This window comes from Silurus meridionalis, chromosome 3 (assembly GCF_014805685.1).
Source record: "Silurus meridionalis isolate SWU-2019-XX chromosome 3, ASM1480568v1, whole genome shotgun sequence".
NCBI lineage: Eukaryota > Metazoa > Chordata > Actinopteri > Siluriformes > Siluridae > Silurus > Silurus meridionalis.
Window position 1 is genome coordinate 18,131,793 of NC_060886.1, and position 26,315 is coordinate 18,158,107.

Sequence of the window (26,315 nt, forward strand, 5' to 3'; positions counted from 1 at the left end):
TAATTACCTGCCATTTATTACCATTTTAAATTTCAACATAACTGTACACTTCGTACCCAAAGTAGTTCAATACAGCCATTTTTAAAAAGCAACATAAAAGCAGCAAACACTTCAGGAACCCAGATTTACAAGGAATAAACAAACAAACAAAAAAACAACCATAAAGATTTGTACAGAATTAATCTGTTGAAATTTAATATCTGCAAGTATGGTCCTGTACAGCAAATATACATTGACTTTCTAAAAGGGATTCTTTATTTTTATCCTGCATAGGGATTCTGTACATCATGTGTCATTTGTCTACATTTGGTTATTGTGTGCATTCAAAATTAGTATTCTGCCTGGCCCTATTGTGACACACGTCACAACATATGCTTAATACATTCTTTTAGCTAATTGTACAGAAAAACAGCCAACATACTCCAAATCCAAAAATATCACTGTAAAGTTCATAGTGAAAACCTTTACAGAATGTATGCATGTAACCCCTTTGTTAAACACCTGCCAACAATCATTCCATCATTGCAGCCATTCTACCTGGCAGAAACTGCAGTAATTTGTTTATGGCAGGTGTGAGGTCTTACCTATTCCTTCAAAGCTACTGCTACAAAAAAAATGATATTTATCACATTTCAAGTTACTGAGATGGAGCAGTGCTTTATAGAATTTTAAAAGGCCATTACTCTTCAATAACATTTATGCAACACTCTTTCTTTCTTTCCTTCTTTCTTTCTCTCTCGCTCTCTGAATGAAAGTTTGATCATTTCCTACCCTCATTTCCCAACTTGCCCAAATCCAAACACCAGATTCAACTGTCGATGTCTAGCATTCACGATCTGAGGACATACTTGTCCCTTGTCTGCTTGGCTCCTGTTCAGTTCCTGCAGGAGGGAGAGCAGGGATGGGCCAGCACAATGTTCAGTCAGTGAGTCAGTGCAGTTTGTCAGTAAATGACACTTGAAGGTGCTGGACTTGAGGCCAGGTTGCCGGAGGAACTGGAGCGTCTCATGTGAGGCTGCAAATACGAATCACTGCCCAGCTGCTGCACATCGAATCGGTCCTCCTTCCTATATGCAAGACAGCGTCGGATAAATGCCTGCCAATCAAAAACATGTGTATAAGAACACTTGTTTGGTAAAACCATGACACCCTAGCACTAAACAATAACAGTAAAAAAAAAAAAATGCCAGCAATTTTCCAGGAGCCGAATCTATGTTCATAACACTAGAGGGCGGCCTTGTGACATGACTCCAAGTGAATGAACTATGCTATAACTATCAAACTGTACCACACATTAGCTATAATCCCATAATCTAAGATGCAACTGTGCCAGATGACTCCTATTAAATTAAGTGAAAACATCAGCAGAAAGGCTGCATCTCTCTATTTCAACTCCTACTAAGTGTTTTTATTCTAATATTCCAGTTACTATTGTACTCCAACTGCATTAAAAATGGGGGTTCTATTTTTGCACTTAATTCAAAATATACATTTATTTATTTATATATATATATATATATATATATATATATATATATATATATGTATATATATATGTCTTAACTCATTTTAATAATCAATTTGTATTTTTATATAAATGGCATTTATGAAAATATCCACAAAGAATTCATTAGTCATATCTTTTTTACGATAGACAGCATTTCTGTAGCGTTTTTTCAACATACAGTAATCACTGTTGCAGTGGTCGAAAAAAGTGGTGCCTAGATTTTGAAAAAAAAAAATCCAGGTTGCACAATGTAACCAGCATAACACTCACTGACCTTGGCCTCATTGCTGGCCACTGGTTTGACTGGGAACTGCACCTCAGTAGCTTTGAGAATAGTGTTCTCCTGCAGGATATCCTGCTGTGATTGGTTATGACCAAAAGGCTGAAACACAGAAATCATTGTAATGTTACTGTTCATATAACTTGGCAAGTTAAACCTTCACTTTTATTTTAGAATTGGTGACATTTCAATAGAAATATTCACTACCTTACAGCCAGTTCAAGTCGTCTCCTTACCTTCCTTCCATATAGACACTGGAAAAAGATAACTCCCACAGACCACACATCCACCTTGTTGGAGATCTTGGGAGGTTCCTTGCCCACAACAAAACACTCCGGGGGCAAGTACCTTAAAGACAAATCAATTATAAATCTCTAAACACAATATCAAACCATACAAAGTTTTTACACTAAATTGTAACAAGCTGTAGCAAATTACTTTAGATCTCCTACCAGTAAGTGCCAGCCCCTTGTGATGTGAGGTCCATTCCATCCACTCCATAGTTATCATCATCCATTATTTTGGACAAACCAAAGTCTGTTATTTTAATTTCTCCACATGCAGTTCCATCCACTAGCAGTATATTCCCTTAAAATATAAGAATATTAATGTAATAAAGATTAATGTTAGTGGCTCAGTTTGTACTGTTTTGTAAGACGTTGGGTGTGTGCACAAGTCTGATACCTGGTTTAAGGTCATAGTGTATTATAGGTGGTTTGATCTCATTCAGATAACGTAGTGCATTAACGATCTGCATAACAATTGAACGAGCCTCTTTTTCAGACATAAGCTTGTGCTGTTTCAAGTAGAAGTCCAAATCATTGCCTTCACAGTATTCCAAAACTGTACAAAACCTATACAGAAAAAAAAAAAAAAAGATCAACCTACAGCAAGCTTTTGTGCACCTAAAACAAATAAAACCCTTGAGCATACACATTAAAGAAATAAACATAAATGCTGCGATTATTTAATTTTTATTGATTATCTGGTGAATGGCTCACAGAAGGATTCGGCTGCATTAATATTAATAACACAGCAAAGATCCTACCACCAGAGCGCGTGTGTTGTAAAAAAGTATGCATTTGTTCATAGTACAGGTTTTGGAAAAGGTATTGTCTGTTTGGTCAGTGGAAACTGTTCAAAGTCAAACTAGGATTTTTAATTTAAAAAAATGTTTTCAAAACATCAAGTCGCTAGTAGACTATCAAGAAATCAGGCTAGTTAGGTTAGCTTACGGCTCAATAATAAATACCTTTAAGGGTCTAGACCATCTCAGAAATGTGCGCTACATTATCAAAAATGTACATATAACTGCCTCCGAGATACTCACGTGTCTGTGTCCAGTGAGAAATAGTCATAAAGTTTCACTATTCGTGGATGATCCAGCTGCTTGTGTATTCTGTACTCTCTACAGGCATGTCTAGATATTTTGGGGAGAGAGAGAGAGAGAGAGAGAGAGAGAGAGAGAGAGAGAGAGAGAGGGTGAGAGGTTACCATGGGCAACAGAGGTTCAGCCCTAGGCAGGCAGTCAGCCTCAGGTGAAAGTGACTTGATTTCCAGACATTTACAGCACAGAACAGAATAACAATCAGACTAAAATACCTCAGTACTCATTCCGGTGCCTTAATCATGACCAGACAGGTATTTGACCTCTAAGCTGCAAATTTCACCAGCCTATAAGCTTTATTTATTTATTTATTTATTTTTTATTATTATTGTTCACATTTTTTTCATGATTCATAATTACTATACATCCATCATGATTATTAAATACTTTATTATAATTATGACACAATTAATTGCTGGCTGTCTGAACACACACTATACACCACTCCCTACTGGTGCGATCACTAAGATGGCTCAACAAAGAAGAATAGTGTCATTACTTGTGATAGTTCTCCTTCTTCTCCTCTCTCCAGTTTTTGTTGAGTTGATGGATTTTCACAGCTGCATAACGTTGTTCAATAAGGTCAAAAGCCTAGAAAAAGAAAAAGGAACAAAATAAAAAAACAATACAACAAATTAGACTTAAAAATAAATAAATAAATAAATAAATAAATCAATAAATAAGTACTCCGATTTATCTACTCCATGTTGGTTAGTCTGTATGTGGGGGAAAAAAATACCTTGTACACTTCACTGAAGCCCCCTCTTCCAAGCAGATGCAATAACAAGTAGCGTTCATTCAAAGTTGGATGGTCTTTGAACCTGATGATTTAAAGCAGGGGTTGCATTCATACCATTTTTTCACACAGACGTACTTAAATCATGAGCTCAACTGAAAGCTGTACTGATTTTACAGCCTATTACTTGTGGCCGTTTTTCTCTAGCAAAAAGCAGCCTTATAGCACTTGTAGATATAATGCTAAAGCTTTATTTCTAAATACTTCAAATTCAGCAGAAAATCAGTTATGTTTTTTTAATAAAGGTTTCATTATAAAGGTGAATCAAGAAATTCAAGCAGAGCACTGAAAAGCTTAAATGACAGCATTATGGAAAGCAGTACAGTAACACCATGGTGATGGTACTCACTGAGAGCTGTCCTCGTTGTTTATTCTCTTCAGCTCTCGGATGTGAAGATTCCGCACTCTCTCCAAGCGTTCCAACTCAGCTTGGATTTCTGCCTCCTCCTAAAAGAACGTTTACAGACACCATCATTCGATCACTCAGACACACTGTGAACTCAGCATAAGGAAAAATTGCTCACAATCCTTCAATCTTAATTCTGATGAATATATTGGCTTTGCATATTTATGTCTAGTCAGAGGACTTGAACATTGTGTAAAAGAGCTAAATAACGTGATACGGCCATTTCACCTTTTTGAGATGACCAAGACGTAGCTTGAAGATTTCCTCCTGCTCGTGATACTCTGCTATAGTTAATCTGCATACACACAGGGGTAGAGCAACAGACAACATTGTTATCTACATGTCTACTACATGTCTGATCATGTATGTGTTTTTTATGTGAAACCGCAGCTAAAATCCACTCACAGCTGAGGTAAGCTGGGTTTAAGGAAAGGGTCAGTCTCCGCCCCATTAACAGCCTTGGTTTTGCGCTGTTTTTGCTCAGAGTTGGCACTGGGGCTTTGGGAGTTACTAGCTGAAGGAGGCTTCCGCTTAGCTAACAACTTCCTTTGTCTCTCTATGTCCTCCCTCTGTTGGTTTATAGACTCCTGCTGCCTGCAGGATACACACAGGTATGTAAAATAACACTGAGACTTACAGTGAATCCAGATGAAAATACACAGTTTTATCAAATGACTCATTACAGAACATTGTACTGTCTACTGGCACACACCTTTAAAACATTAAATGGGGAAACAGATATAGGGGAAGGCCTTACTTGACAAGGTTCTGGAAGGCGTATCCATCTGTCCACTGCTCAGTAAACGAAGCCCCATGTCTTACAGTGGTGAAATGTCCCAAACGCAGACGGTCCTGCATGCTCTTCTCTCTACATGCCTGCTTTTCCTGTGTACTCTGAACACCACACACACGGTGCACTTAATCACACTGAACACATACTAGGGCAGAGAAATCAAACGGTATGAAACCAAGTGCATCATCAGTTAAATAATATACACAAATGTACATTTACAGTAGAAGCACTTTAATTGTTCAGATTTTAAATTCAGTTAGATCCATTTAAATCATAGAAAAAACAACTTCTGACCTTTTCAATGAGGAGTTTCTTGCTCATGCTGATGCATTTGTTTAAGCGTTCCTTGTACTTTTCAAGTAGTTTCTGTTGTTCGTCTATTTGTCTCCTGAGATCACAGTTAGCCTTGATAAATAGGAAAATGCAGAAATCTTTTCAATAAGACAGGTGGGGAAATCAACTTAAAAGATGTTGCGGAAAGTACACACCGTGTCTACCCTCCTTGTCCTTTACTTACCCGTAACAAGTCGTCTATCCTACCCTCCTTTTTCTCCAAGTCGAGGTTCTTATTGCTCTCCAGAGCAGCCAGCTTTAACATGGTTAGTTCAGTCTGAAAGTTAAAATACATAAATAAATGCATACACACACACACAATGGTGCAAATAAGTTCAGTTTGTTTTCAACCCTCTAAAGAATTTATTTTCTACCTGAACACTCTTTACTGCTAACTGTTTAGGGTGCATCATGTGGTCCACAAAAGTCAGACTGGTGGGTGATGAACTGTTTTGCCTGACCTAAATTACAAAAGCAGAAAAGGAATAACTGTTAAAGAGGCATATAATGCAGAAGGGTGTGTGTGTGTGTGTGTGTGTGTGTGTGTGTGTGTGTGTGTCTGTGTGTAAAAAAGACATACACTGGATCCAGGTGCAGAGTGGGAATGTGAGTTCTGGGGAGAGCGAACAACTGGTGGTAGGCCTCGAACTGGACTGGAGCCATTACCACCCTGTATCTAGAGCAAGTCACAAAGAGCGAATAGAAGAGAAAGTGACCTCTGTTAATTTCAACATCACCCAGACTTATTATATAGCAGGTGTATTTATTTGTCTGCATTACATCATTTTCCTCAAAGGCAAAGAAATTACTACAAATGAGACAACTTGAGCTGATTTCTTTTTAATCAATTCCAGTTAAAAGAGTGACAGACATATCCACCCACTTTCATTTCCGATTCATACTGTCATATTCATCATCACATCATTCAAATCCAATTAGCAAATAAAGAATGTAAGACTTACATCAAAATAGTCACTAATTTTAGTTCCCCGAACGATAGATTTCCCTAAGAAAAGGGGAAAGGAAAAAGAATAAAACATTGTGAAGAAATCAGTGAAACTATAATATGCAAAAGAATACTCATGCATTGGCAAAGAAAGAAAGTAAAAAAAGAAATGCCAGCTAAGCAATAATAAATGGAAGAAAGAAAGAAAGAAAGAAAGAAAAAGATTTACCTTGGCTACTCTCTGACTGAATCTCAGCTTTCCTTTTTCTTCCTCTGGATGACTCTGAATGTTTCTTTTCAGGGGTCTACAGGACAAAAAAAAAAACGAAAGTCAATGTACCAGTGGATATCTTCACTAGCACTTTCCCATATGCGGTAAAAATTATGTGGTTTTTCAGTACGCAAATACAGTTTTGAAATCCAGATGTAACCTTAAAAAAAATAAAAAGAAAATGGAAAGAAAACGCTAACAGATGACGACAAGCTAATTTAAGGGTAACAATATTTAAAGATATGCTTAAGGAGACTTAAATTCTCTCTTTTAAAGAATAACAGTATTCTTATTATTTGTACATTTAAAAATGAACTATATATAGGCCTGCTTTATAATATTGGAAAGATGATGAGAAACAAAAGAACCCTTTGTAACGGCTAACATTACTTAAATACTACTTTTCTCTGTGACATTGCACTGACACCATAATGACAGTAACAGACATGGGGCATATTGCATTTTCCATGGATATTGAACATAATTTGTCATATGATGTTAAACAAGTAAAACAAACAAACAAAAAATCAGAATAAATTAATTAAAACTATTAAAATGCTTTAAAACTGCATTGGAACGCACAGTTAAAAATCAAAATAAATGAATGATTTATTGTGTGCGTTTTTCACATTACTCATGTTGATATGAACTGATGAATTGTTACGCCCTGCTACAAACAGGAGAAGTGAAATGGATGCAGAAATCCTACTCAGCAGAGACAAAGAGTGGCTAGCTGCCAGTACATCTTTGCATTCTGATCACCAAGGAGCTCACTTGCTGTCTGAGCCTGGAAAATATTTGTAGCCTTTTCACCAAAAAATCCATTTCTTTTCCACTTTGTTCTTATGCATTTGGATTGGAGTCCTGATGCTGTTTATGAACATGTACATGCTGATCATTCAGTTATGTATTTAGGGCTTAACAGACTGATGAAAATAACAGTCAAAATATATATTGCATACTGGAGTATTATTTGTGTAAAATGTAACAATGTAGTCCTGAAATAGTCATAAGACAGAGACAGACATGAGAATGCACTCAAAAAAAGAGGGAGGCAGAGAGTGACTTACTGAATATGCAGGAGAACTGCCTCTTTTTACATCAGAACCCTGGAGAGAAGAGAAACAAGGAGGAGGGACAAAAGGACAAGCAGGTAAGAAAGAGAGAGGGGAGGAGGGGAAAAAAAAAAAAAAAAAAAAAAAAGTCAGAGAAAGAGAAAGAGAGAGAAGGGGCGGGGGTTATAGAGTAAGTAAGATGTTTAAAGAAACAGGTTCATTGTAACAAACTACATGACCAAAGCTTCTGTTTATAATTAGCCTTTAGTGACAGTGACTGAATGTCACAGCGGTCTTAATGAGCAAAGCAGGCTGGTTATCGATGCACCACACACTCCCTGCTGGCATTTTTGGGTCACAGTGGGCACCAGCTCAGAGCCATGAAAATAGGAAAGGGGGAAAGAGAGAATTAAAAAAAAATATATTAATTTAATAATAAAAAAACTCGTAAAAATAAAAAACAAAACTTGCTGCCAAAAGTACTTCTTATAAAGTGTATGCAAAAAAACTTAAAAGTAAAAAAAATAAAATAAACCATTTGTATTACTACTGCAGTCAAACTGTAAAAGTAAATATATTTTTTTATTAGTTTTTAAAATGTAAATCTGCTAGAGAAATATTACCTGCATCATTTATGCAGGTATATTTTTATTTATATTTGCAGGTAATCATTTTGTAACCACAATTACAAAAATATATTGCAACTGTTCATCACCTAGAATAAGAATAAAAAATATTGTACACAATGCAATACAATATAAAAAAGGTCTATATCACATCTTGTACAAACAGGGCAACACTTATCTAGGTATCTGTATATACAGCACATGCAACATATTTTCATTATTAAAATGCTAACACGAATAGCTTTATTTTTTGTCTGGGTCATAATTTAACTATGTTGTTTATTACCCATTTTGTACACCATTTACCTGTTCCTCTAAAGAGAGACGGTGAAATGTGTGTTACTTCTCGCCACCAACATGCAAAAGCAGAATATGTGCGATTGTGTGTGTGGTAGGGGGATATAATATTAAAAAATCCATTAATAATGAAAATAATATACAATATAAGTAAAACTGAAAACCATGTGAAACCATTTATCTATTGGAAGTAAGCAACATGATATAATCTCATGCAAAGTCTAAAAAATCGTGCTGTGATACACTATACAAGAGATATATTCTTCCTACAGTATCAGGACGCATACTTGTACATAAAACTGAAGCTAGTGACAGACATTTTGTGGCACATTGATGTTTAGGAAATAGAACAGAGTCACAGATTTCGGGTAAAGGTTTCTGACTACTCTGCCAAGCTTCAGATGTAATATTTATTTTGTTAGCTTCACTAGCCAGTGGATTTGTGCATCTTTGTTTTGTGACTGCAGCATTTGTAGTCCTGTGTTTGTGTATTCACATTTCTGTGCAGCATTATTAGGCACAGCATTAGCACTGATGGTTGCTCTGTGTCTGTGGGAGTGTTTGTGACAGGTGTGTGTGGTGATTGAGAGTGTATCTGCTGCATCATTAGAGAGCATGCTGACGTATGGGGGCATCTGTGTGCCTGGCATCTGTGCACAATCAGCAGCTCAAGCCACCACAGGACTAGACAACGACTTTATGCACGTCTCCTTGAGCTTTCTGGCCCTCCATTTTAATCCGCTTCACCCTTTTGGTTCCTGGCTTCTGTTCCCCCTTCTCTTTTGCTCGTTGCTCCATATATGCACCCCCTCTCTCTGCTCCCTACTGCATTTCCAATTACCACCTTAGCCATCTCTCACTCCAACACTATCTCTCCAACTCTCTACCAATCGCTTTCTGTCCAGTTCTCCCTCTCTGTCTCTGTGTGATTTATGGCACAAGCAGGTGTGCTAGGCAGGGGGCAGGAGGGGGAGGGCTGCAGACAATGTTCTTAATGTCTGTCTGGGTATGTTGGAAATCGGGTGCTTAGCACTGCCTAGGTTTAGGTGGTAAACAGAGATGCAACAACAGCCAGTGAGCAGCTGAAACCATTTACAACCAGTCAAACTCGAGGTGTGGAGGATAAATACAGCATGCACAAACTACACAAAATCTAATCAACTCGATCAATTACAGACTGATGCTGGAGCAGTATTAACCAGGATTTACTGCATACGTGCTGCATATGCATGTAACTGCTGTCCTACCAATCCACACCTCACACTTTCCACACACCTCCAGCACACAGCACGAAATCACAATTATTATACAGGAAACAAGTGCCCCAATGTCCAACAGCGTCCATGAAGCCTGAGGCTCTGTGACAGCTGTCCTTAGACCAGCTGTATTTAACACAGTTACAAAAAACAGGTCATGAATAATTCTTATTTTTGCATTTACCCATAAATATCAATATACAAACACTTCACCGGGAAGCTACAGAATGCCCACTCATGACACTAAACATTATGACTTTAATTTTCATGGTGAACATAAAATGGGAGTGTGGGGTTCAGATGCATCTATATTAATTGAAATGGAGACAGCTTGTAAAACAAACACACGGTGCAGGAGCAAACATTTTACACTTCTCCAAAAACACACTTATGGACTAAAACACTGGTTAAAATGGATGTCCAAAAAAAATATATAAATAATAATAATAATTCTTTTTATATATAAACTTTCTTTCGGCTTCTCCCGTAAGGGGTCGCCACAGCGGACCATCCGCATGTTTTATTTGGCACGTTTTTACGCTGGATGCCCTTCCTAACACAACCCTCCCCATTTATCCGGGCTTGGGACCGGCACTAAGGCTTGTGCAACCCTAATGGCTGGGGTCGGTTCCCTGACCGGGGATCGAAACCGGGCCCCAGCGGTGAGAGCGCCGCATCCGCATTTATATTTATTTTACGAATCTCGAGGTGAATCAGCAACACTGGCCTCAGTCGGTGTACTTGTTTGCCTCACTGTCGAAGCATCTTGATAAGTTGTGCTCGCGTTTTGAGCTTTTTGTACATTTACAGTACTTTATCACATTTCTTTTTATAACCATGGGTCCGAAGAAAGTGAGGTCAGAAAGGTCAGTGCTCAGAAGAAGATGATGTCTATTGAATTAAAGCGTGAAATCATAGAAAAACATGAGCAAGGTGTGCGAGTGATTGACTTGGCGAGGCAGTACGGGCGTAGTACTTCAATGATATGTACTATGCTTAACCAGTTTATTTTTTTTACATTCTCTTTTATTATGTTTTTATACAATATTTGTCATTTATAAATACATTTTTCTTATTCAAAAACACGTAACAAAAACAACTGGGGTGGAATTTTGGGGGCTGGAATGGATTAATGGCATTTCAATTAATTTTAATAGGGAAATTTGCTTTGAAATACGAGCAAATTGACATACGAGCAAGGTTACGGAACAAATTAAACTCTATATATATATATATATATATATATATAAAAATAATAAATTAAAAAAACGCATCCATGCTTGAGTACCAAAAGTACCCTGAATTTCACAAGCCCGCTGGAATTATACAGGTACAATCTTACACACAACAGCGAATTTGATGTAAGGTCCTGGAACTGTATCTGCCTGCTGTGCACATTAAAAACATGCATAAGCAGTCATTTGTAAATGCTGGTCAGAAATAGAATTAAACATACCTCTGACTCCTTATCGCTGGATGATCCCAGACTTCCAAAGCTATGATTTGAACATTCGTTGTTTGTTAAGGCCTGAAACATGAAGATGACGTAATTCATACATAGATTTGCACATATTGACACAAACTGGCTGAAAATGTAAAAAAAGAGAGACTTAACACCTCGCCTAAATGCAGCAGGTGTTGATTACAAGTTAATGACAGCCCTGCAGAACAGCATAAGGGACCCAGATCAAGTCTAATGACAGAGTGCATGGATGTCACAAAATGAGGAAGCTTTCACTGGATAAAATAACCTCCTAAAAGGCCATATAATTCTTTTAACAACTGATGACTTTTACCCCCTTGCACTGGCTATTCTTTCTCAGAAGTATTACACCTCAGGACAACAGAGGCGGCATCAGTGTAAGCAGAGCTGCTCCCATTTTGTTTCAGGTTATATAAAGGAGAGAGAAAAAAAGCTTGGAGTGTAAGTTATGCTGTCACTCACCTTGGTTCCTCCACTGGTGCTGCCTGTACTGCCTGTGCTGCCACTGATGCCACCCATAAAACGTGCCTCCAGGAGCTCCTGCCGGCGTGGATCCAAACTTTGCAGCTCATCCATAGCACCTGAAAAAAAATACATCAATTCATGTAGTTAGAATACTGTACAAGAATTCAGAGTACAATAGGACATCAAATTGAAACCAATTTCCAGGGACAATATTAACATTTATCATCTCTGTTCTAAAAAAATACCTCTATAAAGCAATGTTTTAAATAATGTATAAAACTCTTTTTCATCACATCAGTAGAACATCAGGTGTGCTGTCATAGGTGGCTAAATATCTACCACGAGGAAGCAGACTTCCTGGATTTCCTGAAATGTGCTAGCTGGCACTTTTTGCCAGCAAAGCTAAAAATATACATGCTGGAAACAAATCTTTTGTACAGGCCAATTTTCCTACACAGCTACACAAACAAAACATATTAACAGTTGTGTCAAATGTATATTCAAGCAAAGTATGTAGAGGACCTATACAAACAGACAATTCCCTCCTGCTAGCAAAGCCCCAGGTTACCTACACACCCACACACCAAATGGACACAGGAAAAAATATTATACAAAAATAAACATACAAAATAAATAAATAAAAAAGCGCATGCAATAAATTACACACTTAGCAAAAAACACAATATTATTTAAAAGGTTTTTATCAAATCCATCACGTTTGTGCAACTTCACGTGGCCAGTTCTTAGTTAAAAACACGCAATTAATAAATTGTGACATGCCCTGGAGAGAATAATAGCACACAGTGTCACCCCATAATGTCTGCATCGGTTGGAGACACTTGTAGACAGAATTTTTTCCACCACTCCACGCAGAAACGTTTACATTTTTAGGTTTGTGCATGCGGATTTCGCCCCACAGGTTAGACTGAAGTGTGATGTGCATTCTGAGATATATGAGGTATATGTAAAACATATACATTTGTTTGTTTGTTTGTTAAACTATCTGTGATTATTTATTAATATGCTTGGCTCACCATCTTTTTTGGAAGTGCCATCAAATAGAGCTTTGAAAAGTTTGAAACTCTGAAAATGACCAGGTTTGGGGCTAAAATTTTGCTGAATTAATGACCTCAAGCTTCTCAGAAGAAAAAACACAAACTCATGAATGCACAACCACCAAATTTAAGACAGACTCAAATATTGTACGTTGGTCTCATCTGGCACAATACCAATACAATATCTATCTCATCAGGTAATAAATCCACGAACTGAAGTTCTAACGGCACTTCGGGTGCTACATTTGGAGAATGAGAGTCTCAGGAAGAGTCTCACAGTCCAAACTGTACGTTATGAAAGTAGACTTTAATAAATTATGAAACTTCAAAACCATTAAAAAAAAATCTAGAATGTGCAAACCTGAAACTGACCCTGAGGCCCTTCTTTTCACTCCTTCACCTTCCTCCATACTGTTACAGACAAGTAAACTGTTTTAACCACATATATTCAAATCTAATACCTGATTTGTGAAGTAAAAAATAAATAATCTGTCTCTTTTGTGCCCACACCTTATTGTAGGTTTTAAAAAGGTTTCCCCCCCTCGGTATGTTAATGAATGACAAGGGGTTTACATGCGTGCCACTTCATATTTACACCCCAGGGAAACAGGACATGGTTAAAGGCAACAACAGACTTCCTGTTGACTGAAAGTAAAACAAAAGTTTAACAACCATTTGGTTGCAATTAATAAAATAAAAAAGCTTTTCAGAGGTGTCAATCATTTTGATGGATTTTTAAGAGGAAATACTATAATTTTAAAAGATTTTTCAGCAAATGTTTATTATCAAGTTACCAGTAATGCTGGGAGCACAAGGGCAGGTTGGCTGCTCCAAACCCGTAACACACTGGCCCCAAGTGATTACAGTGTGCGTTACTGAAGCATAACGCTGCCAAAGCGCAGCTGTACTGGTCACATGGCATATTCTTACTATGGATACACAAACACTAAGATATGCACATAAGTGGCAATTTATAAAGCAAACATGGGGACAGGGAAAATGGCACAGACAGTGTAGCAAATAGTGAGATTCAAGGATGTGGTAAACCACTGAGGCAAAGACATTGTGTTACACTGTGTAATTGGCAAGACAAAACCTAACCCAAAACAACTTAGGACTGTCATAAAGCTGAGGTTTGAGAGGCCAACTGAGATTGCTCGAGATTCTATAAATATGCATATTGGAAGCAGACTTGTAGCATGGTGCAATAGAGTCTTCCTGCACTGGCACTGCTCAACAAGCTGAAACACAAGCACATTAGACATTTGAACAGAAATAACACTGCACACACTTTCGGCCACTCTTGCTTTGTTGGATTGTTCCTCTCTTTTAATATACACGTTTCTCCAACTAAGTCTCACTGAAACTGTGGGCTCTATCAGCCCCTCAGGCATATAGGCCTGGCTGTAGCTGTGAGGATCCTCCAGGCTAGAGTGCTGGTGCTCTCTCCTCAGGGTCTGCTCTGCTGCCATTGTATCTCTCTAATGAGCCACCATCACAGCCTTACAGCAAATGCAGCAGGTTAGTGCAAGATTACATAGGGCCAGTGCCACGACAACACGCACAGATCTCACCACACAAACACAAACCTCAAGCAGGGTTAAAACAGATGAATGATAGGCAACACCAAAGGTGCCTCTGATCAGGCATTCATGTACATCAATAAAGCTAATATTTATTACCATCTCTTTGACGGCTAAGGGTCAGGTCCTGTTTTTCCTTCTTCTGTCACTAATGCACTTCACACCAAAATGTGCATCATGCACCATGAACAAAACAAAGTCACAACCTCGCATGATCTGCGTCCATTATTATCATTACAAAACTTAAACAAAAAAGGCAAAACAAATCCTTTTGTCTACACTTCAACCAGACTACAAAAGAACAAAGAGTCAGCTACTAGTGTATCCTCAGTAGAGCTACTCTCCATAGGGATGTTTTCCCCCTCAACGCTTCTGACTTTAAATCCCAGAAGTAGGCTACTAAAAACAAACTGCTTGCACCACATATAATAATGAATTTCCTGAGAAGTTAATACTGTAAAAAAGCAAGAGCACAATCAAATTTACAGAAAGGCAATGCATAGGATCTTACAGATAGGGGGTGTAATAAACAGCTATTGCATGATTTTTAAGCCTATATTCGCCTATGAAAATGTGTGTTACAGAGCATCGTAACTGCTAAATTTAAGAAATTAAGTACTTCCATAAATTAATAGTTTACTATGCTGAAATTTGACTGGTCATAATGTGATTAATTTTTTTTTATAAGAACTCAGCTCTGACAGATATGCAGACTGAGGTTTATATTCATGCCTTGATTTAAATACATTATTGTTTTATGCCAACATTCACAAAGACTTGTATGGCTTATAACTAATAATTTATTAGCCGAATATGCTAATTGCGTTCCGGTTTATACAGGCATGGGATTGTTTTGCTTCAATTTTGGTTTTGCTTCTTCTATTTTCATTTACAGACAAATGATATGATCATGTAAAGTAGGAGTCCAATCCGAACCGCAAAAGGGCCGTTTTCGCTATAGGTTTTCGTGGCAGTGAGTATAATCGAGTGGCTGCTGCTTAGCTGAAATGAAAACCTTCAGCCTTACCAGCCCTCTACAAATAAAAGTGAACACCACCAACTGAAAGTAACAATTTCGAAAACAGATTATCCACACACTGGTTGGGGTCAGAGATCAATAAGTTCATGGTCTGAGGGTTCATCAACTGAAAATTTTTCAGAAAGAGAATATTATGAGTCCAGTTTTATTCTAAACATCAAAAGCACAGAGATCATTTTTATCTAGATTCTTTGCAGGTAGACTTTACAGAAAGAAAAAAAAAGGGGGGGCAATTATATGTAAAAACAAACTTAATTATTCATAAAACAAACAGAATATATTGTATTACTTTTTTTTATTAATGCAGTAAGCTCTATGAAAAATGAAGTTTATAACTATGCACGTTTCTCTTTCATAAACAAAGTTAAGTGCTGACCAAGCTTTATAGAGTTAGGGGTGCTAAAGCATGAGAAAGAACTTACACAGTTATAGTTGTGGCCTGTTTGTGTGTGCGCAGACAGAGGAGAGAACGTAATTACAAACACTCCTCTTTGCTCATGTATTACTTAGCTGGCAGCTTCATTAAGCCCTCTTTAGTCTTTAACTTCATTTGGCTCTACTGTAGATTGTTCCCATAAAGCATTTAAGCTCTGTACATCCAGCAACTTAATGCGCAGTCCTGTCTCAGACACACACTATTACACACACACACAGCCAGAACAGAAACACTATAACACACACACACACACAAACACACACACCTAGTTCTCTCTGTGTCCAGAATGCAAAAGCAGGAGAAGACAGGGCAGAGAATGCAAAAGGGGTGAGAGGGGGAGAGGGAGAGAGAATACCCATGAGACACATAAGATCAGGTAGTAAAGAAAGAGCTAAGACAGCCAAGATGGATGCCAGCATGGCCCATTTGTGGAGAAAGAGGGTAAAGTAGGCATGCTGACTGTGTACATGCCATTCTATGCTGTTTAAATTGTCAGAAGTGGTGTAGTAGTGGGTGGTACGATGGCTCAACATGTACAATACGTGTAGTTCTTAAGGATTAAATTAAGAAACATACAGTGCTAATTAAATTAATTTGTGATAGTGACTTGGCTAGTACACCCTTCCACATGTCAACACAGCAGGGTTAAATGCGTTTTGGTTCTTTACTTAGAAAGGAAACATGGATTAACAAAAACAATGTATTTATAAAAAAAAAAAAAAAAAAAAAAAAAAAGGTTGGTGGTTGCCTCTGAGCAATGTATATGTGGAACACCACTACATCTCAATGTCTGTGAACTACTGATAAAGTAAGCTATAGCTTACATGCAGAATTGCTGGAGAAGCAGCCAGAGGATATTTCAGACCAGAGCACAAGGTAACCTGAGAAATGTCATGTTACACACATGATGTAGTTCAGTAAATAAGCTCCTGCCAAATGACGCAAGGCTTCAATTTGAAAACACACAATAACCACTTGACAATGATGTCTTATTTGGAGGCTTCTAAAGGCATAATGGACATTATACACTAGATCGTGTACTGTCTACAGACGCATGCAGAACTTAAAACAATAAGAATCTTCAAACAGGGGATTTCTCAACTTTTTATGGACAGTGTATCTGGCACTAATATACATCCTTTGGAGGAGGAAAAAAAATGTAAAATATAAACCTAGATAGGACCTCAAAACAATGGATTCTATGTGTAATTTGCACCTGTTAAGCACGGCTTAAAGGGATATTGGCACACGTTTTATTATCCATCGAGTCAAATTCAGTTTCTGACTGCTCAAATTTAAGTAAAACAAAGCATTTTCAGATAGGTGTGTGGCAACAGAAAAAATTTAATAAATAAGCAAACCTTCTGCAAGTGCATCAACTGAGCAGGAAGAACACAGAGTTGAGGCCCGTAAAAGTTCATCAGAAAATTAAAAGCTTTCCACGTTTGCTGTAACACAGATCCAGAATCAACACACCAAGTGTAATGTCAAAATTCTATTATTGTTTTGAGTGTCAAAATATAATACATACTATACTATTCACACAAAATACTTTGTATGGTATGTTCTGAAATCATGCATTACAATACTGTGACCAATCAGGGATCAGAAGACAAGTTGTTTAGTGGATAAGGTGCTGGGTGACTGATAAGGTCAGGGGTTCAAGCCCTAGTATTGCCAAGCTGCCACTCTTGGGCCCTTAAGCATGGCCCTTAACCCTCTGTGCTCCAGAGGCACTGAATCATGGCTGACCTGTGCTCGAACCCCAGTTTCTAACAAGATGGGATATATGAAGAAAATAATTTTACCGTGCTGTATTGTACATGTGACAAACACAAGCAGTTCTTTTTCTACATATTTCCAAACATTAACGTTGCCAGCACAATTTTAACACAAAATTAAAGCCATAGATAACCAACTGCATTATTCAACCAAAAATAGCTCTCTGTAAGTAGCAGGTAAAGGTACAGGAGAGAAAAGAGACAGAATCAGTCCATAAATTTAAGGTTGTTGTAAGTTTAGCACTCTGTTCCGAAAACCAAAAATAATCTATGTAAAAATGACAACTTGAGGTTAAGAAACAACTGTGATCACTTGAATAATAAATAAATGGTTAAATTTAAAATGACCACCAAAATACTGTGTGTGTATATATATATATATATAAAAAAAAGGGTTTACATATCGAGAATTTCCTCATTCACTCTCAAATAAAAACAGCTAATTTCAGATGATAATGGTTTTACAAAAAAAAAATAATAATAAAATAAAATGCATTTTTTGCCCATTTTGTTTCATTTAGCATCATTATTCTAATTAGGGCCCTATTCCAAATATCAGTATTTTTCCTTTCTAAAAAACAAAAAAACCAAAAATTGTGCTGGTCAAAGAAGTAAAAAAACAGCACTGTACACACCTGCTGTGAAGAATCAGTAATATCTTGATAAGATATAACTTGCGTTGCTTCCGTGGTGTGTGTTGAGTAATTTTTATGCACAGTACTTCGTAATTAAATACAAAAATACGGTTTGTACAATGATTTTAGGTTTTAAGCCTCAGTTTCCCAATGGGCATGTCTCAGGTACAGAGACTATTTTAAATAGTTTGCATAATAGGAATAAGATTTATATTTAAAAAGCAAAACAAAAATCTAAACGTGAGTAAAATTTGAAAAGCATTTTGATGGGTTTTTGAGTCACTCATAGCTGCAAATAATTTTTATTTAATATTAATTTTTGCTAATAAATGCACTGGCATTAAATACATTTAAATTGCTAAGCAACTTGAGGATTTCTAAATAAGCATGACATTTGGGACTGTGCACAAGTGTAACGTTTAATTAGGGAATTTATTGACCCATGGAATTGTATGTACAATTAGCATCTGCGCTAAACTTTACATTAATAGCAAATTTCATGATTGATTATTGAAGTTATAAATCAGATGGTGTGTAAATGTCAAATGCGCCATGCTTTGATATAGGATGATATATAAACAAAGAAATGAACAGAAATCATGCCTTAAACTGATGAAATGAATGATTTATCTCCTTGTTAGGAGCGATGGAAATGACTGGGCCGCTGAGCTCAGACGCATCTCCACAACTCTTCTCTGCTTAAACTGCCACTACAGTGTGTGGCTGGCAGCGCTCCTTTAATCCACCCTTAGCCCACACACTCTCTGGAGTGTGAGGAGCCAACATGGACGCCCCAAACACACTGAGCCTGACACAAAATGGCAGTGCAAAGATCAGCCGTGTTATCAGGCTGGAGGACAAACAGGTTGAAGATGGCACACAGAGTTGGTCTCAGAGTTAAAGGCAGAAATAGCAGAGGAGGTGCCGAGGCGGCTCACAGTGGAACAATGCAGTAAAGAGAACGTGCTTCAAGAGTGATAAATTATTCAACAGCCTCTCAAAACAATCTAGGATTAGGAGAAAGTTACTGACAGAAAATACTACTTAAATTAAAAAAAAAGATGCTTGGGTAAGGTCAATACAGTTCGGTCATTTACAATGTATTGCTTTCTTAAATAATAGTCAAGGGGGGAAAAAGTGCAACCCACAATAGGTGAAGAGTGGAGTACAGGAATAGTAATTCCCCCCACCCCCATCTGGTTAGGAGGCATCATTTCCTTGACATTCTGCATAGGTTTTCAGTTCACACACACACACACACACACACACACACACACACACACACACACACACACAACAATTTGAAGCCCCTGCACAGGGAAGCGGTTGAACCCTTAGAATGCAGTCGATGTCATTTTAGCTCTCTATGCACTTCAGCAGAGCGGGGTGTCCACCTGTTTATGGCACACTCCGACTTTTCACATTAAAAAATACCAGCCTTTTGTGTCTTTGCTCACTATTTTGCAACAAATAAAGGGTCAGTTAGGCGAAACAGTCCAGCTGATAACTTTGCCCGTTTCTACGAGCCTGCAAAATAAAAAACAACTCAATAAGATTAATTACCCTATAACTTGTTATATAATATTAAATTTGTTTTGTCAACCAGCCAAAGGGTTTATCAGGCCACGAGGATTGGGAAAAGTAGATGAACTCCTTACAGATGTAGCAACTTCACTAACATCCCTGTAGACTGGAACCAAACTCCGCTCCTGCAAAAACATTTACAATCCATTTGCAGGTCTTCACAGAAGTTAGAGCGAAATGCTGATTTAACGAAAGAAAAAAGACCCTCTTGTAGAAGAGTCTTGCTAAAGGCCATTTTAGGGCAAACAGTTTGTGCAAAGCATTTGATCCTATTGAAAGACTCAGACAATCAGGTCAAAATGGCAGAAGTTGAGAATGAGTCAGTGCTAGGGAGCAAACAACAAGTGTGATTAAACTGACACCCAGACGAGTGCAGTGCTCATCAGGATCATCACCAGCAGTTTGCTGGAGAAGTCAATCAGGAGGGGGGGGGGTTTGGGTGCAATTGTTTGTCTAAAGAAACACCCTGCATGCCTCCATGGGCTGAAGTGCAAGTCTAGGGAACATGCATGCAATGCAAAAAAAAATAAAAAAAAGCAATCACCTGGAATCCGAGGCGAAAATAAAGAAAAGGGCAAACGAGGATATGAGGCACTGAAAATAATCATTACATTCAAGTCGATTAAGCACGAAGTAAAAGTTACATCGGAGACGAGGGAGGAGAAAAAAGTGTCTCCAAACAAGCTCAGGTCCTCCATGATGTCAAAAGAGCTGACCTTTTCTTTTTTTTTATATAGACAGACATCTTTGCTAGCACGTTCAGGCTGAACAAACTCTCGGCAATACCTCAATGGTTGGAACTCGCACTTGTTCCAAAAGCGCTGAAACTACTCCGAAAATCTGCTGCCCTGACCTCCATTTTCGTCAAAGTGCAAAAAATATCGGACAACTAACAAACCTGATAACTAAACCCAGCGTTCAAACCGAGAGCTAGTTGACTGATGGGTTTTTACTTCACACTAAGATGAGGCACCTTATAGCTCCACACTGTACTACAGTAGCGCGCTAGCATGCTAACAGGCTAGCCCCAGCGTTCATCAAGCCTAGCGCCGACAAACCGACCACGGCCTCGGCACAACTCAATTCCGGACGCGAATATTAAACCGCAGAAAGCACGCACAACTGAAACACTGACCAAAAACTAAAGCCCAGATATAAAAGAATGACATATGTGCACGATACCTTGCTTGGCCTCAAGCACAGTCGCGCCGTGTTGCCGAGAAAGCAGCCGTGGTGTTGGGGACGTGGAGAGCCGGGACCAAGATGGCGTCCCCTCCTCCAAACTTCCAGCACTTCCACTTACTTTGGACACTCATCAAAGCTACTTTTGGGAACGACAAAAAAGCAACAATAGATGGTCGACAACTATGACGAATATGTTCACCAAACACTCGTGGGTAAACTATGCGATAGAAACTGGTGATGCTCGCGCGCGCACGGGTTACATTTGTTTCGTTTTTGTGGATTTTTTTTCAAAGATTTCGGACACAAACCTTCACGCTGCTCTGCACTGCGTCTGGTGGAGAGAATGAGGTGAAAATCACAAGCGTCACTAGTCACCCGTGTGCAGCGCTCACACACTATGGCGATGTTCATGTGCATATCCTATACTCACTCACTCACCCAAACACACACTTCAATGACGGGAAAAAAGGCTGACCATCTACGTAACACCGTAAACATCTCTTACATCACGCCCCGTTAATAACACATGCAAAAAAATATTGTTTGAACCATTCCCAATGTCATGTATTTTCTCTGTGCATGGTTCACAGATCACTGGGCTCTCATCAATGTGATGGAGAGGCTAAACATGTGCCCTGTGTTTTAAATAATAAATATTCCTAATATTTCTAATCATTTTGTTCAAATGTACACTCCTATATCGTATTAATAAAAGGTGTATATATGTGTATGTATATATGTGTATGTGTATATATATATATATATATATATATATATATATATATATATATATATATATATAGTTGGGGTCAATGCTATTACAAAACATTTTAAGTCAACGTTACAAAGGTACTCAATGGAACCATCTCTAGTCATTGATGTGATATCCTCAGTCATATGTATAGTGTTATGTATCTTAGAAGTATTGAAATCCTAGACTCTTTAATAAAAATTAAAAAAAAAAAAAAAAAGTAATCACAATTCGTTTTTGTATCTTAAACTCTTGTTAACGAGATCCACATTTCCAGGTCAAAGATACTCTAAAGGTAGAAAAGAGGTACCCATGAGTCTGATTGGCAAAAACATGTCCATTTTACATTCATTTATTTATTTTATAGGATCGAATTTTACTTTATTTTATGCTGTGAAAATACATTACATTGATTAGTACAACACAATCTTATAGACTATAGAAGTTTGAGGAGTTGCTTGAGTACTGTAAGGATGTTAGCATCGGATCAGTTGCAGTAAATACTAAAGAGTTCTGTCACATTTGAGGTCATTTCTTCATATGCTGTAACTGCTTTATCTTGGCTACATAGTGGATACAGAGTCTTTTCCACTACTGGGCAGATAGCAGAAAAATACCATGGATTGGACGCATCTGTCACAAGGGCAACAGACACACTGTTACAGTCAAAGGCAGTTTTAAAGTCAGAAGGTCAGAAGAATCTGGAGAACAACTAAGAAACGGAGACATGTGAAACTTGGCACAGACAATAACCAGAGTTTGGAATGAACACAAATCCTGGAGCTGTGATGCAGAAACACTACCTGCTGTGCCAGTATGTTTCCAAAAAGATGGTACAATCAGTGCGGATTAAAAAACAATGGATTTAATCCATCATTGAGCAGCATTGTACAGATAAATTGAGAAGTTTGTTCTCTAATGATTCATGTTCATTGTGTGTCATTTAATTATAAGATTTAAATGTGATTGAGAGGTCAAGTAGTTGCTTTAAGGAGATAAAAGTGTGGATCAGCTCTTCCAACAGCAGTCATTGTCTTAATCACAAAAACAGTTACACATTTACAGAGTTAAATATTACCTAGAGAATTTAGATAATTATACAATTGAAGCCGAATGTAATAAAGTAATTAATGGCACGAAACCATACAGGCCTCTTAGAATACATAATGTGTAATAAGTAAACCTCTTTCAATTTGGGGTTGTGTTACATGCGGACGATTGTTGACTGTAAATTGTAGAAGTTGCACATTGAGTTTTCATAACAACAAAGTGGTTCAAGCCTTCCCCCAATTCACCCCCCTAATGTTCAAAAGCTACTATAGTAAATCACCTAAAAAGAAAAACATGTTTTGGTGCTGTATTCACATGACTCTTAACGCCAATCCTAAACACATTGCCCTGCTGAGTTCTGAAGTTTTCCTCTCCGCCATCTGACTCATGAAGAGCTTGATAATTAGCTGATTAGCTGGAATCCACTGAGTCGACAGTTGGGGAAAATGTTCAAACTCTGCAGTGGGTCCCCAAGTCTAGAGTTAAAAAACCTTTCTTCTCATTTTGTTAGCAAAAAATACATCAATAAAAATGTGACATATCAGACTAAAGAGTAAGAGAGTACGTTCTCTGAGAAATATACATATACAGGGAGTGCAGAATTATTAGGCAAATGAGTATTTTGACCACATCATCCTCGTTATGCATGTTGTCTTACTCCAAGCTGTATAGGCTGGAAAGCCTACTACCAATTAAGCATATTAGGTGATGTGCATCTCTGTAATGAGAAGGGGTGTGGTCTAATGACATCAACACCCTATATCAGGTGTGCATAATTATTAGGCAACTTCCTTTCCTTTGGCAAAATGGGTCAAAAGAAGGACTTGACAGGCTCAGAAAAGTCAAAAATAGTGAGATATATTGCAGAGGGATGCAGCAGTCTTAAAATAGCCAAGCTTCTGAAGCGTGATCATCGAACAATCAAGCGTTTCATTCAAAATAGTCGACAGGGTGCAAGAAGCGTGTGGAAAACCAAGGCGCAAAATAACTGCCCGTGAACTGAGAAAAGTCAAGCGTGCAGCTGCCAAGATGCCACTTGCCACCAGTTTGGCCATATTTCAGAGCTGCAACATCACTGGGTGCCCAAAAGCACAAGGTGTGCAATACTCAGAGACATGGCCAAGGTAAGAAAGGCAGAAAGTCGACCACCACTGAACAAGACACACAAGCTGAAAGCGTCAAGACTGGGCCAAGAAATATCTCAAGACTGATTTTTCTAAGGTTTTATGGACTGATGAAATGAGAGTGAGTCTTGATGGGCCAGATGGATGGGCCCGTGGCTGGATTGGTAAAGGGCAGAGAGCTCCAGTCCGACTCAGGCGCCAGCAAGGTGGAGGTGGAGTACTGGTTTGGGCTGGTATCATCAAAGATGAGCTTGTGGGGCCTTTTCGGGTTGAGGATGGAGTCAAGCTGAACTCCCAGTCCTACTGCCAGTTTCTGGAAGACACCTTCTTCAAGCAGTGGTACAGGAAGAAGTCTGCATCCTTCAAGAAAAACATGATTTTCATGCAGGACAATGCTCCATCACACACGTCCAAGTACTCCACAGCGTGGCTGGCAAGAAAGGGTATAAAAGAAGAAAATCTAATGATATGGCCTCCTTGTTCACCTGATCTGAACCCCATTGAGAACCTGTGGTCCATCATCAAATGTGCGATTTACAAGGAGGAAAACAGTACACCTCTCTGAACAGTGTCTGGGAGGCTGTGGTTGCTGCTGCACGCAATGTTGATGGTGAACAGATCAAAACACTGACAGAATCCATGGATGGCAGGCTTTTGAGTGTCCTTGCAAAGAAAGGTGGCTATATTGGTCACTGATTTGTTTTTGTTTGGTTTTGAATGTCAGACATGTATATTTGTGAATGTTGAGATGTTATATTGGTTTCACTGGTAAAATAAATAATTGAAATGGGTATGAATTTGTTTTTTGTTAAGTTGCCTAATAATTATGCACAGTAATAGTCACCTGCACACACAGATATCCCCCTAAAATAGCTAAAACTAAAAACTACTTCCAAAAATATTCAGCTTTGATATTAATGAGTTTTTTGTGTTCATTGAGAACATGGTTGTTGTTCAAATTAAATCCTCAAATAAAATTAATCCTCAAAAATACAACTTGCCTAATAATTCTGCACTCCCTGTACATTATTTATATATATATATATATATATATATATACACACACACACACACACACAATAATTTATATATATATATATATATATATATATATACACACACACACACATACATACATACAAACATATACATATTTGTGATTAATTCTGTGGTTTGAAGGCAAAAACCTTACTATTTAATACCCGTTTTAATCCAGCTTTCTTGCAGGAAGTTATTTATACACCTTTTGTCAACATTGTCATGGTTTAATGTAAATGCTTTACGAGTGTACAAGCAGATTGCCACGAAATAGTCTGTTGCTGTGCATCATAGCAGGAAGCTAAAGGGGCTTTAGTGATTAAACTGATAAAAGACAATCACATTAATACAGATGGCATGTTCAGGGTGCTTAAAAGTTAATATCAATTTCTTGGAACTGTAAACATTGTCTTTATTCATATAAAGAAAACAACACATTAAAATAATCATGTATTTGACAAAATACAGTATATTAAAAAAAATAACTTAAATGATCCCTTGAATTGACACTTTCGATTTTTTTCCACCTCATGGTCAGTTTCTTTACTTACTATCTTCTTGTACTCCCACAAACAAGAATTAGTTAACAAACCACTTTCAGTCCATGTATTCTTACATGCCTTCACACTTTGAATGGTTTTCGAAACTTGCTCTGCATCCATACTCTGTGCATCACCACCTTTTTTCCTCGGTTCACCTGAAGTCTTTTATCTTCCAGGTTCTGAACCTCCTCCAAACCAACTTTAGTAAACAACTGATGAACCTCATCTACAAAACAGCAAAGACATCATCCTTCTTCTATAAACATAATCTATTAATGTCAAATCTTATCAAATAGTGTATAAAAAGGTTACCTTTCTTGAAAAAATATACACAGGTTCCATCTTGTCGAGTGTAGAAATTTTCAGACAAACACTGGCCTGCAAGAAGAGAATTATCAACAACCTAAGCCATAATTTTGGAATAATACACAGTGCTTGTGGATTAATCATCTTTAAGATTAGCTCAGACAGTAGTGCTATAAATAATTTAAATAATAGGTTTATATTAATATACTGTTTCTAAAATATTATTGTTCATATATAAAATAAACGGAGTAAAAGGACAGATGATATGAGTTGTCAGCAACAAGTTTACACACGTTTATGACAAG

At 37.8% G+C, this 26,315-nt stretch overlaps 2 protein-coding genes across 7 annotated transcripts in view; both read right to left on the reverse strand.

Annotated features, from left to right (window-relative positions):
* Positions 1 to 21,819, reverse strand: tlk1a (tousled-like kinase 1a). 5 transcript variants are annotated; one of them, XM_046844356.1, is made up of 23 exons: positions 21,508 to 21,643; positions 21,197 to 21,335; positions 11,899 to 12,017; positions 11,410 to 11,481; positions 7,790 to 7,828; positions 6,678 to 6,753; positions 6,465 to 6,508; positions 6,083 to 6,178; positions 5,877 to 5,963; positions 5,687 to 5,779; positions 5,464 to 5,574; positions 5,134 to 5,270; positions 4,782 to 4,970; positions 4,605 to 4,671; positions 4,320 to 4,417; positions 3,914 to 3,995; positions 3,674 to 3,765; positions 3,118 to 3,207; positions 2,472 to 2,641; positions 2,240 to 2,375; positions 2,024 to 2,135; positions 1,782 to 1,889; positions 1 to 1,096 (listed from the first exon to the last, which is right to left on the reverse strand). In XM_046844356.1, the coding sequence occupies exons 3-23, from the start codon at positions 12,010 to 12,012 to the stop codon at positions 944 to 946; spliced, it is 2,166 nt and encodes a 721-aa protein (XP_046700312.1). In that variant the 5' UTR covers positions 12,013 to 12,017; positions 21,197 to 21,335; positions 21,508 to 21,643; the 3' UTR covers positions 1 to 943. The 5 variants fall into 5 exon arrangements, with proteins under 5 accessions (XP_046700312.1, XP_046700320.1, XP_046700302.1 ...); XM_046844364.1 differs by having other exon boundaries at positions 21,197 to 21,338; positions 21,508 to 21,640; XM_046844346.1 differs by lacking the exon at positions 21,197 to 21,335 and having other exon boundaries at positions 6,083 to 6,172; positions 21,508 to 21,819.
* Positions 21,820 to 25,553: 3,734 nt separating this feature from the next.
* Positions 25,554 to 26,315, reverse strand: part of mettl8 (methyltransferase 8, methylcytidine) — an 11,058-nt gene continuing 10,296 nt past the window's right edge. For both annotated transcript variants that reach the window (XM_046845102.1, XM_046845101.1), the window contains exons 9-10: positions 26,017 to 26,082; positions 25,554 to 25,930 (exon numbers count right to left, since the gene is read on the reverse strand). In XM_046845102.1, the coding sequence (XP_046701058.1) occupies positions 25,785 to 25,930; positions 26,017 to 26,082 (212 nt within the window). In that variant the 3' untranslated portion in view covers positions 25,554 to 25,784. The remainder of the gene's footprint in view (positions 25,931 to 26,016; positions 26,083 to 26,315) is intronic.